Here is a 15132-nt window from a genome sequence, read left to right as displayed (position 1 = left end):
CTCTGTCGCCCAGACTGGAGTGCAATGGCGTGATCTTGGCTCACTGCAACCTCTGCCTCCTGGGTTCAAGTGATTCTCTTGCCTTAGCCTCCCGAGTAACTGGGACTACACTCGCCCACCACCACGCCCAGCTAATTTTTATATTTTTAATAGAGATTGGGTTTCACCATGTTGACCAGGATGGTCTCGATCTCTTGACCTCGTGTTCCCCCCGCCTTGGCCTCCCAAAGTGCTGGGATTATAGGCGTGAGCCACCGTGCCCGGCCACTAACATGTTTTTAGCGTAACATCATTTGGCTGATGATGGTGATTTGCGCACATCCTCTTCTCTCCCTGTGATCCTCCAGGGCTGACAATCAGGTCAGCTAATGACTTTGGTTATCAGTCTCACTCTCACACCTCTGTGGAGACCTTGACAAGGGTTCCAGGAAGTTACACTAACTCCGTTTAATCCTGGCTCAGCCACCACCTAGATGTGTGACCTTGGGCAAGTTTAACTTCTCAAGCTCAGCACCCACCCACACATCCTTAAGGCCGCTGTGAGGATTACATGAGATGCCACAAGTAAGGCATTTAGCAGGGTTGCTGTGCTGAGGTCATTCAGCCAATCCCATGCTGGTGCCCCAGGAGCAGGTTCTCAGACCTTTCAAAGGCTGGGGGATTGGGAGGCTGGACATGGCTGGATGGAAGCTGCACTGATGGGGTTCTCGCTACAATGATGGTCGCTTTTCTTTCTTTCAGGCCTGTGGTCAAATCGGGAGGCAAGCCCAGCCCTTCGGAGAGATACGTCTAACCCTGTGCAACAGCCACTACGTTACTTCAAACTGAGATCCTTCCTTTTGAGGGAGCAAGTCCTTCCCTTTCATTTTTTCCAGTCTTCCTCCCTATGTATTCATTCTTATGATTATTATTTTAATGGGGGTGGGGTGGGAAAGAGTACTTTTTCTTTATGTGTTTGACGGGAAACAAAACTAGGTAAAATCTACAGTACACCACAAGGGTCACAATACTGTTGTGCGCACATCGGGGTAGGGTGTGGAAAGGGGCAAGCCAGAGCTACCCGCAGAGTTCTCAGAATCATGTTGACAGAGCTGGAGGCACCCATGCTATCTCAACCTCTTCCCCACCCATTTTACAAAGGGGGAGGCTAAAGCCCAGAGACAGCTTGATCAAAGGCACACAGCAAGTCAGGGTTGGAGCAGTAGCTGGAGGGACCTAATCTCCCAGCTCAGGGCTCTTTCCTCCACACCATTCAGGCCTTTCTTTCCAAGGACCCTGTCTAAGGGCGAGTTGCTTGAGTCTCCAACTGCAAGGGAACAAGTATTTCTTGATACCTGGGATACTGTGCCCAGAGTCTCGAGGAGGTAATGAACTAAAGAGAACTGCCTTTGGCAGAGTTATATAATGTAAACATCAGACTCTTTTTTTTTTAAATATAATCAAGTCTAAAATTCTGTAGACCTAAAATAAAATGAAGGGGCGAGCTTAACCTTTGAAATCTAATCCCTCTGTCTCTAAAGAAAATCTCTGTGAAACCCCTACATGGAGGCAGAATTGCTCTCCCAGCCCTTGCATTGCAGAGGGGCCGGTGAAAGAGGAGAAGCCGCTGCTTTACAAATAAAATTTGAGCATCAGTGAGGTTAAACTAAGGCCCTCTTGAATCTCTGAATTTGAGATACAAACATGCTCCTGGGATCACTGATGACTTTTTATACTTTGTAAAGACAATTGTTGGAGAGCTGCTCGCACAGCCCTGGCCTCTGCTCAACTAGCAGATACGGGGATGAGGCAGACCTGACTCTCTTAAGGAGGCTGAGAGCCCAAACTGCTGTCCCAAACACGCACTTCCTTGTGTACTGTATGGTACAAGCAATGCCTGCCCATTGGAGAGAAAAAACATAAGTAGATAAGGAAATAAGAACCACTCATAATTCTTCATCTTAGAAATAATCTGTTAATATGGTATACTTTCTTCCTGATTTTCTACGCATACGTGTAAAATATGTCTTTCTTTTTAAAATGGGATTGTACTATGTTGTTATAAGTGGCTTTAATGAATAAACATTTGTAGTATCCTCTTTAATGGGTAAACAGCATCCTATTTTGGTTGTGCCATCATTTATTTAACTATTACCTGGTATTTAGTTGTTTCCAAACTTTTCCTACTATAATACTACTAAAATGTTGCATATATCTTTGTTTCTTTAGGATAAAGACCTAAAATTATTGAATCAGTCCTCACCTTCACCTGAGCCTGCCATTTTCACATCAGTCAAAATAGATTAGCTTCATCCTGCATCACCCGTCTTCCTTTTGTTCTTTCTTGGAAACAGATGAAACGATGCTCCTTTCATGATAAATCACAAAGTCGTCTTGTTGTTGAGGTAAAATATACCTACTGAAAATTGCTTAAGTTGTAAATGTACAGCTCAATGACATCATAAAGCAAACACCCATGTAATCAGCCCTCCAGAAGTCTGTTGTAAGTTTTAAAACCAAGATACTTTTAGAGAACAGAAAGCAAGAGTGGTTTTCCATTCCCTAAGTGAAGTAGCCTGTGTCTATTAAAGCAGAAGAGAAAGTTGAGATATTACCCATGAGACAAATTCCCCATGTCGCTCCTCCCTGAGCCCAGCTGATCAGAGCCAGGAGGTGCCCAGCATACTGAGGGCCCAGTCAGGGCAGGTGCCAGGTTTTGAGGCCTCCTGTGGAAGCAGGGCCTGGGCTCCAGGCTATCTCTGGATTCCCTGGGGAAGGATGAGCATCTCACAACACGTCGCTCCCCTTCTCATGGGAGAAACTTGTGAAGTTAACCCTGGAGCACCAATGAATGTCAAAGAATCTGTGCCAGGGCAAAAACAGGAAAAGGGCATTTCTGCCACAAGCAGCATTTCCTCTTCAACCTTGAGCTCAAAGTTGGTGGTGGTGAGTGGTGGAGGGGCCACCCTTGGGAGGCTCCAGAGAGGGCCAAATACTTACTATTTTTTATACCCTCAAACCAACCAGGATTTCACTTGCCACAAGTAAAGTGGTGAACAATAATTTGGAAATTAAAAATATCAATATAGGAACATCCATTCATTAGAGCTGGCCCTCTGGACCAGGAAGAAAACAGAAAACAAATCTGCAAGCCATGCAGGCCTAAAGCACGCTCATGGTGGGCTGTGAATTCAGGCTTAGGAATCACTGACAACCACAGACCTCCACAACCTGTTCATTCTACACATGCAGAAGGGGCACCCACAGTTCAAAGCTGCCAGCCTCCGGTTCAACAATGTTTCATTTGCCAATTGCTAGCCTGAGACATTGGTTCTACAAACCCTCTTACTACGTATGTGGAAGATGCCCATAACAGGTTTTTTTTTTTTTTGACCCTGAAAAACCCAAAGGAGAGAAGTGACTCCTCTATTATGCTGTAAACTTGGTATCAGCTGCTGGAATCCAGTCTCAATGTGGTTCATTTAACATTCATTCATTTAATAAAAACATATCCTATTCGTGGAAGAGAAAAGCCAGAGAGAAATTTGTCATTTTCCTTCTCCAGCTTTCAACTGTTTTTAAGAGAGCCCACTCTACCTTAGAAAACTCCCCATGAATCTTTATCCAAGTGGGCTGGGGAGAAATCTCCCTTTTCTGTCATTCAGAAGCTGCCCCCATTCCTGTCCTGGGTCTGTGTGCAGATACTTCTCTGCACACAATTTTATAAATACCTGGGGGCAGCCCCACTTAAGCTGCTCCTAAAAGCAGGGTTGAGCAGCATTTCTCCACCAAAGGGAACTAAAAGAGGCCTCAGTAGCATAGTGGTTAAATGCAGAGGCTCTAAACCAGCCTCCTAACTTAACCGGGCACAGCGACTCAGGTCTGTAATCCCAGCACTTTGGGAGGCCACAACAGGCAGATCGACTGAGTCCAAGAGTTCGAGACCAGCCTGGGAAACATGGTGAAACCCCATCTCTACAAAAAATACAAAAAAAATTAGCCAGGTACGGTGGTGCACACCTGTCGTCTCAGCTACTCAGGAGGATCTCTGGAGCCCAGACGTTTGAGGCTTCAGTGAGCCAAGACTATGCCACCACACTTCAGCCCGCGCGATGGAGCACAACTGTCTCAAACAAAAACAAAATAAACCAGCCTCCTGTCTCTGCTTCTTATTAACTATGAGTTCTCTGGCAAGTGACTTAATGTCTTGATCCCTCAGTTTCCCCACTTATAAAATGGAACTAATAATAGTCCCTACCTCAAAGTACATGAGTTTATACATGTTTTCTCAGTTGCCTAGAACAGCTCATGGAACATGGTAAGCAAATAATAAATATATGCTGAAAAAATGAACTTGTACTGAATTTTTCTAAACCAGTGTCGTATTGATTATACTCTGAATGCAGCTACTTGAGTCTGATTCTTCTCATTTCTGTTCTTTCCCCAAAAAGGTAAACAGTAGCCCTTTCTGATCGATATATATGTTATTACGTATATCCTGGGATCTCAGCACCCAGTGCACAGCAGGGCAACATCTCAGGAAACCTCCGTCCCAGATAGACTCAGTCCCTGACAGCACTGTGTCATTTGAAATTCCCCTCAGCCTTGAATCCTGAGTGCCACGACCTGACTTCTGCTGTTGATGGCTATGGCCATTCATTCCACAAGGGAGCTCTGTCATGCTCTGGGCAGCTGAGGAAGGGCAGAGGAGGAAAAGAAGCGTGCTGTACCATTTTGCCATCTCGGCACCTACTGAAGTCCCCCCCATCCCTTCAGACACATCTCACTTCTGAGTGCCAGTTACTATTTCCCCCTTTTCTGTTCCCCCTTAGCTGACCATGGTCTGTAAATGTCATTTATGTTTTATTGACTTAATAAAACTACCAGTTTATTCAACATTCACCATAGGTCAGTATCGCATTTAGGTCTCATCGAAACTATGATATAGGAACTACTATCATTCTACTTTGCAGATGAGGAAGCAAAAGTGTAGGAAGTTTCTATCACTTGCCCAAGACCACACAATTAGAATCCGAAAAGGTGGTAATGCATCCACCTAAAAGACCACGTTTCCCAGACAACCCTGCAGTCATACACAGTGAATAAGTTGCCACATGGGACTTCCAGGACGGCCTCCTAGAGGGGCTATCTCAATGGGGAGGTTCACCCTTTCCCCACCCACTTTCCTCTTCCTTCCTGCCTGGAACACAGCTAGGATTAGAGAAGGGTAAATTTGAGGTCGTATGTTAAGGCCATGGAGCAGAAAGGAGTCTGGGACCCTGATGTCATGAAGCCACCATACAAACCCCATGCTACCTGCTCCACACCTGCCACTAAGCCTAGTCCTAACGGCACATCCTAGGAAGGACAGAGGCCCTCAGCCCCACATTTCCTGAGTCATCCTTGAAAGTTTTCAAGACAATTTGATAATTTCCCGTGAAATTCCTCTTTAGGGCAGATTAGCTCACTAATCTGAAATATCTGAAATAACTAAAGGCAACATAGTCTTGTGCTTAAGAATGAAAGAAAACATAAAATGCTTTTCTAATCTATTCTGAAGGGGAGAGCTTAGTCTTGAATGCTGAGGACGTCTTCTAAGAAACATTTTTACTTCACAGGGGAAATGACACACCAGAATCCTTCATTTGAATGGATCCAACACTTGCGTGGTGGCTAAATGTCCTATTTATTTATTGTTTATTTATTTATTTATTTTGAGACAGAGTCTCACTCTGTTGCCCAGGCTGGAGTGCAGTAGCCCAATTTCGGCTCACTGCAACCTCCACCTCCTGGGTTCATGCAATTCTCCTGTCTCAGTCTCCCAAGTAGGTGGGACTACAGGCGCACACCACCGTGCCCAGCAAAGTTTTGTATTTTTCAGTAGAGATGGGGTTTCGCCATGTTGGCCAGGCTGGTCTCGAACTCCTGACTTCAAGTGATCCCCCCCACCTCAGCCTCCCAAAGTGCTGGGATTACAGGCATGAGCCACCATGCCCAGCCACTAAATGTCTTTTAAGAGAGTAAAAAGGCCAGCCCCAAGTGGAATTTGGGAGAATTTTACACAACCCACACAGTATAGGAGCCCGATATAGAGACTGGCAAAGTTAGAAATTCATCCTTCTAGAAAACATAGATAATAGAGGGAAGTGGGAATACAGTTAAAATGCTAGAGCAAGGAAGCCCATTATCACTTGAGACAAGAACCTAATACTGCTTCTCTAAATAATGGGAGGTTCAGAGCACTGTGTGATGAGCACGTTGCCTTCCTGTATTTCCTTCATGACCTTGATTCTCACTTAGAGAACAAGTCTGCCTGGTTCACCACTCTATCCGAGACCTCCAAGAGTACCCGAGACCAATACTCAATAAATATTCACACTGACCTTAATTACATACTGTCCTCGCTGGCTCTAGCCTTGTCCCCTCCCCAACCACCCTTCTTCCCATTATAGCTAGAGTAGGCCTTAAAAACACACAACGATTACAGCTCTCTTTTCTTTTCCAGCACCCTCTTGTTATTAACCTCGTTACAGGACCTTGGCTCTACTTTTCTGTATTTTCCAGCAGATTGTAGGCTTTCATCTCAGTGCCCAGCAGAGTGGAATTTTAAAAATCTGTTAGATGAGTGACTGCTAAGACGTCATACCACATGTTAAAATACATGTCTTTTTATTAAAGGATTCTACATGCCAATGTTTAGCATGAAGCACTTTGTACTTTTCTAAGCTGAAAGGAAGTATAGCTAAATAAATGCAACATTGCCTGACACACGAGAGCTCAGTAATTAGTAGCTCTGGATTATACAAGCCTTCTAACATTGAGATGTATCGCCACATTTGCTAGCATAGAAGGCTCACACAAGGATACGAAATACCCTATTGCTACAAGGAAAGTGTTTTTTGTTGCTGTCATTGTTAAGTACTTTCTGTCATAGATATATTGACAGATTTCAAAGAAGTATGGTGGATAAGTGGACCACTGCATCACTGTCCCACCATGCAAGGTTTTAAAAGCTGGCTCATAAATAGGAACACTTTTACACTGTTGGTGGGATTGTAAATTGGTTCAACCAATGTGGAAAACAGTATGACGATTCCTCAAGGATCTAGAACTAGAAATACCATATGACCCAGCCATCCCATTACTGGGTATATACCCAAAGGATTATAAATCATGCTGCTATAAAGACACATGCACACGTATGTTTATTGCAGCACTATTCACAATAGCAAAGACTTGGAATCAACCCAAATGTCCATCTGTGACAGACTGGATTAAGAAAATGTGGCACATATACACCATGGAATACTATGCAGCCATAAAAAAGGATGAGTTTGTGTCCTTTGTAGGGACATGGATGCAGCTGGAAACCATCATTCTGAGCAAACTCTCGCAAGAACAGAAAACCAAACACTGCATGTTCTCACTCATAGGTGGGAATTTAACAATGAGATCACTTGGACTCTGGAAGGGGAACATCACACACCAAGGCCTATTATGGGGAGGGGGGAGCGGGAAGGGATGGCATTGGGAGTTATACCCGATGTAAATGATGAGTTGATGGGTGCTGACGAGTTGATGGGTGCAGCACACCAACATGGCACAAGTATACATATGTAACAAACCTGCATGTTGTGCAAATGTACCCTAGAACTTAAAGTATAATATACTTTATAAAAAAAGTACCAACCACAACAACAAAACTGGCTCATTAGCAGGTCACAAAATCAAATTAGTCTTGGGGAGCATTAAAAATAAAATAGCACATTGCACATTTGTAGCACTATTGTTTTGTAAAATGTTTCAGAATTCTATTTGTGTACACAGGGTTATGCGATTAAGCTTCTTACTGGGTGCTAAGGAAAAAGAAAAGTAAAGAAAGCCTATCTTCTGCTGGGATATTGTTTATTATCAAGTTTCTCTGCTGGGGGGTGAGAAGCATCAAGCTGTTTTGTTTAAAGATGCATTTGTAGTCCTTATTTTGTCATTACCAAAATTGTTTTCCATCTTTGATGCTCACCTTCCCTGTTTTGGTGGAGGGGGTAGAAAATGAATGCATTTTACTATACTGCAAATACAGTACTCCCTCAATTACCTAGATACTTAAAGAAATACACTGATTTTTTCAATAACTAGAGTTCAAAGCACACTAAATATAAATTTTCTTGATGACTAACAGATTTGCCGAGTCCTCAAGGGAAATTCTGTTCAGTATGTGTGATCTTGACCTGCCACATTTGAGAGGGAGGATACTTCCTGAAATAGGAAGCATCCAGGACACTCCTTGTAAGGGAAGCCCGTTTTCTCATGATCATGCCGATTTTGGTTCAGCAGGGTTGAGCTGAGGCCTGAGATTCTGCATTTCTCACAGGCTCCCAGGTGATGCTGATGCTGCTGGTCCATGGACCACACTTTGAGTCCTGAGGAGCCCAAATGCTGGAGGGAAAGGTGGTCAGACCTTGGACTGGCCTGCCAGGCCTCTTCTTATACTACCTGGGCCACTAGCTCCAACCTGACTGGGTGGGACCACAAAGGTTTCCATAGGTAAGAAACATCCTAAAATCTCAGGTAACACCATTTCTCTTAAAAAATATACAAAAGCAGTACAGATAAATGCTTGGTCTCTACCTTGGCCTGCCAGAGAAGACAAGGCAATTCAGTTTCTGGTCTTCCCTGGTAATGCTGACAGCACAAGGTCCAGCCCCTCCAGCAGCCTGTTCATCGAGCTGTTTCCGGGCCCCACTTTACCAGCTATGCACTCACTGCCACTCTGGTCAGTACACAGGGCAGGGTCCCCACTGTGCACAGGAGGGTCCGCTAGAGGGGGCAGCAGCTTGGAAACATTAAAACAATTCCCAACTCAGAAACTCGGGATATAGCCAGGCGCAGTGGCTCACACCTGTAATCCCAGCACTTTGGGAGGCTGAGGTGGGCAGATCACTTGAGGGTCAGGAGTTCGAGACCAGCCTGGCCAATATGGTGAAACACCGTCTCTACTGGAAAAAAAAAAAAAAAAAAAATTAGCTGGGCATGATGGCACATGCCTGTAATCCCAGCTACCCGGGAGGCTGAGGCATGAGAATCGCTTGAACCCAGGAGGTGGAGGTTGCAGTGAGCCGAGACTGGGCTACTGCACTCCAGCTCAGGCAACAGAGTGAGAGTCTGTCTCAAAACAACAACAGACAACTCGCGACAGTGCCCAGTCACCCTCTCTTCTCACTGTTGGTGGCACAGAAACAGAGTAAGATGGGGACAGATACTTTCTTAAATTCTTGACATGCAGACCCTTAGCAAATGCAGACAGTAATTTTCTCTTCTCGCAATCAGCACCTCCCTACTCCCTCCCTCACACCTTTGTCACCTGGCACATTCATACAGACCGGTTCCACAAAACTATTTTTCAATGTGCATTTCTTTAATTTTTAAAAATATACACAGGAGAAGCCATGTGTCTTACATAGGAATACACACATTAACAAAGCATTTCTTATAGTTTTCCAAAATTCTATCAGTCCGATATTTATAAATTAAATATATCAGAATTCTTAAAGTTAAAATGAATTCCCTGAAACTACTGGATACGCTAGACTTTTTCCAAAATCAAATGAACAGAGGATATGGATGTGGTCTGTGTTAAATAAGGTTTATTGTTAGCTTTATTGCCTATAGTCTATAAGATGGAACTTTATTGTGCCTTTGCAAACAGGATACATTTCTTAAAAAAATTGATCAAAATTTTCCATACATATAGCTCTATATGATAGATTACAGTGCAACACTATTCTCGTTACATAATCATAGAAATACTATAGAACCCAAGAGCACAGGGTAAGCAAAATAAATACAATCCTGAGCCATCTGAACAAGATGATTTGATGAATCCTTTAGTGTAAGTTTAGAAAACACAGAGAAGGAAAAAAAATACATGCATACTGCAGTCACGAGCAAAATACATCAAACACCTGTTCCTTGCCAGGCGCAGGTAGCGGCAATGGTGAATTTCAGACACATGCACACTCACTCACGCTCCCATTTTCTGCTTCCCGCCCAGCCCTGACACATTCATTCCCGCCCCTTCCCAAAAAAAAGATCAGGCACTAAATCATAGTGAACTCCACCACTGCCTTGCTGAAGGTTAAGTGACTGCTACAAGAAGAGTGTATGTAGGTCTTCACCCATAACATGAAACAAAGCAAGTGCTGTAAGCCAATTCCAGCTGCTTCTGCCTCTTTGGAAGTAAATGAAGCATATGCCCACTACTTGAAACTGTAGCGGAAATGTCTTGAAAACAAAATTTTGTTTCTCTTGCTATGTCTTGAAGTAAAATCAACAGTGGAAAATTCACCCGAAAACTAACTGCCTCATCTGCTATTAAAATACATTTGTCATTCTATTTTTGGTATCTATTCAATTATAGTTCATTAAGAACAGTTCATGAAGCTTGAACCTGCTTATGGTAAACATCAGTGTACCACACAAAACCTGCCACAGCTAGACAGGCTTACGAAACACCAAACCTTCTATGTGTTCCTTGCTAACATTCCCTCAAGACCACAGCATTCTAGTGTTACCAGAGATAAAGTACGAATAGTTAAGTGATGAAAGAAAGGTATTTGGTTTGTGTCGTCACCTTATACATCCTAGTGATGAAACTAACCAAACTATGCCTCCATGCCTTCCCTGAAAATAACCTGAGTCGGCTGACTAAACAGACTGAGCAGCGTGGCTGTCAGTCCACTTTATCAGAGGTTGAGCTGGAAAACCAGAGGGCTAATGTAGTCTACCAGCAGCTTGTCTTGTGCGGATAACCAAGAGTTCTTGGCTGTTGCAGTATCCACTGTCCCAAAGGCTAAGCCACTGAGGTGGAAATCAATCACAGCATAAAGAAGACTGAACTTAAACTGCATAACCTGCGGGACTACCCGGAGAGGACAAAAGAGGATCCTCATTTCCCACAAAACGTGGTGTGGGTTTTAGTGTCTCCGTATACATTAGCTGCTACAGAAAAGTTAAGATTTACTTCATAACTTTATTTTCAATTAAATGCTCACACACTCAAAAAATACACACTTTATGAATATGAGGTGGCTCTTTTCTTCAAAATTTTTAAAATAAAGAGGCACCAATACCCGTTCATTTATGTATTAGAAGTCTCATATAATCACCAATAAAACAGAAATAGCATCTGTGATGATCACACAATGGAGAAAAAAGATCAAGAGACAATCTTAGCCATTGTAAAACAGTACTTGAACACTCAGATGCTCTGGCTAAGTCAGAATTTAAAGATTTGCTAAAAAGGTTTTATTGGTTTAGCATAGTCCCATGGCCTTTGTCTATAACTGATATGTGGAAACGGTTCCCAAGAAAATTTAAGAAACCATTCTGAAATTCTGTCTTTCATGTACATTATAATTAAATGTGACTGTTATAAACGTTGCCTCTATCATATTACCTTTTGTAAAGTAGAGGTAAAGAGACAAAAAGCATCCTCCTGGACTGCTGACGTGCAGAAAGTATCAGCGATGATAGGGTCGTGACAGCATTTATGGAGTTTCTAGGGTAGGGAGGACAGAATGCTGTACCTCAGCATCTTTGGTTAAGGTCTGGCCTCTTTAAATCCACTTCTCCCTCACATTTAGTCTCTCATGAATTTTAAGTCCATGCACTTAAAGACAAGATATAATTTCCATGTAATATGTCAGATTCATAAGAGTTTCAGATTTTTGGTCCTCACCCTGCCCAGTGGGAGTACACGGACCTTACACAGAAAGCTGCAGAATCCAATGCTTCAGTTAAAGCATGTTCTTTTTAAAGTCTTGAGCGGCACAAAAAACTGTCAACAGTTTTTTGGCTCCCAGCACTGGGAGAGGGATAAAGCTGAGCTCTGGCTTTTGTCCTTAAAAGTGGCCCAAGTCGACTATATGAAGTTACCACCAGCCTTCAGAGTACATCTGTCTTGTTCAAACCTTACATGAAACCTAAATGTTGTGTAGGTGTTTGGGGTGGAAAGATGAAAATAAGCTAAACTCGGCCTAAGGAGAAAAAGGGTAAAATATAAAAACAAAAAAACAACACTCTAGGTTTTAATTCAAAGGCAAAAAATACATATAATAAACTGGTTTACACCCTTGGTCAGACTGTTGCCTGGAATTCTCTACCTTGTCTTTCACAGTCCAAAGAGTTTGTCTCTGTTCTCTTCCTTCACTGCTTTAGTAAAGAGAGGGGGAACTTCAAAGAGGACTCCAACAGTGAAGCAGAATCATGGGGCAAAAGTCGCTATGGGGCCAGACTGAGGTTGGACCAGATAAGCACTCCGAGCCGGGCCAATCGCAACCGCTGGCGAACCCGCACAGTACCGAGCAGCCATCCACATCGGCCTGGCCACACGGCACTCAAGCAGAGCTTTTCCACAGTACTCTTTCCCTTCACAAACAAACCCCAGCTCTCCCAGGTAAACATTTCAGAAAAAAACATCCAGGTTGGTGTACTACTGTAAAACGCTGCCAGTTTCTAATTAACGTAGCACCAAATCTGTGATTCCCCCTCCCTCAAAGCAAGTCCATCTGTAGTTTAAAATGTGAAGTGCCACATTTCTTTTTGCTTTTGTGTTTTCTTTTTTTCATTTTCTTTGAAAGTATTCCTATCGATGTTCACTCCATGTCAGATGAAATAAAGTTGCAAAATATTTGGTGATTTCCATGTAACATTCTTATACTGAAGTCACTTCATGGGTTTCAGTCAGAATTATGTCCACAGAAGTCTTTTCCATGTAGTTTATCATACAGAGAGACTCTTACACACGGCTATTTTTGGACAGTGCATTAAATGAAGATACCTCACAAGAGAAAAGATCATTATCTGTATCCATTAGAATAATATACAGATTCACAGTCAATGAGATGATACACTTTGCAGAAGAGAGGCATCAAACATTATACTATTCAAACACAAAAACAGCAATAAACATTCTGCACTACAGAAAATTTGCTAGCTTCTAACTTTAAGGATTTAAAGTGATGGGTCTGGTAACTGCATTTTAGAACTGGAACATGCTGCTTTCCTTCCAGATACACAATGTTTGATGCTGGTGCACATATATAATACACACATGCACAACACTGTGTCTGCAATGATACAATAGGGCTACCAAGACCAAGAGAGCAAATATCAACTTAAGAACACTTCTAACTTTAGAATTTCATTTTATTAAACATACTTTTAAAACAAGCACCTCTTGGCAATAAAAGCAAAAACAAACAAACAAAAAAAGCAAAACCAACCAAACACTAGTACTCCTTCCACTCTATGCTAACGGAAGACTTTCACACCAGCCGGTTAAACAATGAAATTCTTAAACACGCAGCCTGCTGGGGCTGCATGCAGAGCTAAAATGCAGGTGTGCTGACTTCTTGGAGCTGGAGCAGAAGAAAACATCAAAAAGCAAATCTGGAATCTATCACAGCTTTCTTTCTTAAGCAAATAAAAATGCAAATTAGTTTCATAACCACAATTCAATTTATCAAACTTTTTCTGAAGAATTTTCATTTAATTATGTATACATAACAGGAAATAAAACTTTTTCACAAACACTCTCAAGGCTTACGATTATCAAGAAAATGACAAAAGTAAAAGCAGGTTAAATATTAAACACATGGTGGGGAGGGCAATTTCTGTTTCTGCTCTTAAAAAGTAAAAAAATCACCATATAATTAAGTACAAAAACCTGCATTGAATGACAACTGCTGGTGTATTTACTTGATCAGAAATGAAGACCAAGAATATAATAAAGCCCTATGATAATATTCACCGGGAGCACTCCCCTCAGTGTGTGTACACTAACAGGTTGGCAAAGTTTCTGGAGCATTAGCTTATAGAAACACAAGAGTCCTTGGTTAGCTGCATTATATGGAACGTTCTCTTCTGAAATGCGCCCATGTCTCAGTTTCACTTACAAATTGCAAACTAAAGTTATCTCTTCAGAAAAATATCTGTTTGGCATCTCCTGGACTTTGTTCCATTGGACAGTAGGGACATTTTAATCTAAAGACAAAGAAGAAAACACTGAGTGAAGGAGCAGACTCAGTACTGAGCATTCAATTTTTATCTCATCATAGAGTATCTTTAACAATCACACACACACATAAAAACACACAAAAACAACAAGTCTGTTTGTATTTTGCTTTGAGGATGAATTATGCTTTCCCTTAATATAACCACGAAGATTTGAAGGGTCACAAATACATACCACCCATGCCAGATCCTAAACTGAAAGCCTTTTCTTCATGGAAAATTATTTCTTAAACAAAACAAAGATAACTTTTCTGGATATCGTTTTTGGGGTTTTGAAAATAAATTCAATTTCTCTTTCCCAAAGGTTTAGGTTGCATCAGTCTTTAAATGAATTTCAAATGTACTGGTCACACAATCCATTCAAGGGCAGCAAATCTGATGGCAGCTATAAGCCCACACCAAGAACGGCCCACATGCCTCACAGTGGCACATGAAACCAGTACAGCCTGAACTAAGATCAACAATTTTGGCTGGGCATGATGCCTCACACCTGGGAGGCTGAGGTGGGTGGATCGCTTGAGCTCAGGAGTTTGAGACCAGCCTGAGCAACATGACGAAACCCTGTCTCTACTAAAAATACAAAAATCAGCCAAGCGTGGTGGTGTGCGCCTGTAATTCTAGCTACTCAGGAAGCTGAGGCATGAAAATTGCTTGAACTCGGGAGGCAGAGGTTGCAGTGAGCTGAGACTGCACCACTTCACTCCAGCCAGAGTGACGGAATGAGACTCAATCTCAAAAAAAAAAAAAAAGCTGAGCTCACTATCTAAAATAAATTACAAATGCATATATCCTTTGAACCAGTAATTTCAATTCTAGGAATTATGTATCAGGTATAGATAATTCACTTAGCACTGTTTTTTGTGTTTTTTTTTTGAGATGGAATCTTGCTCTGTCGCCCAGGCTGGAGTGCAGTGGCGCGATCTCGGCTCACTGCAAGCTCCGCCTCCTGGGTTCACGCCCTTCTCCCACCTCAGCCTCCTGAGTAACTGGGACTACAGGTGCCCGCCACCACACCCGGCTAATTTTTTGTTTTTGTATTTTTAGTAGAGACGGGATCTCAGCGTGTTAGCCAGGATGGTC

General features: G+C 42.5%; 2 protein-coding genes across 2 annotated transcripts in view; one reads left to right on the top strand and one right to left on the bottom strand.

Moving 5' to 3' along the window:
- Positions 1-2099, top strand: part of CD8A (CD8a molecule) — a 7207-nt gene extending 5108 nt beyond the window's left edge. The window contains exon 6 of the mRNA XM_023194901.2: positions 742-2099. Within this exon, the coding sequence (XP_023050669.2) occupies positions 742-793 (52 nt within the window). The 3' untranslated portion in view covers positions 794-2099. The remainder of the gene's footprint in view (positions 1-741) is intronic.
- Positions 2100-9381: 7282 nt separating this feature from the next.
- Positions 9382-15132, bottom strand: part of RMND5A (required for meiotic nuclear division 5 homolog A) — a 55097-nt gene continuing 49346 nt past the window's right edge. The window contains exon 9 of the mRNA XM_023194877.3: positions 9382-14022. Within this exon, the coding sequence (XP_023050645.1) occupies positions 13959-14022 (64 nt within the window). The 3' untranslated portion in view covers positions 9382-13958. The remainder of the gene's footprint in view (positions 14023-15132) is intronic.

This window comes from Piliocolobus tephrosceles, chromosome 15 (assembly GCF_002776525.5).
Source record: "Piliocolobus tephrosceles isolate RC106 chromosome 15, ASM277652v3, whole genome shotgun sequence".
Taxonomy (NCBI): Eukaryota; Metazoa; Chordata; class Mammalia; order Primates; family Cercopithecidae; genus Piliocolobus; species Piliocolobus tephrosceles.
This window is presented reverse-complemented; position numbering and strand designations above follow the sequence as displayed.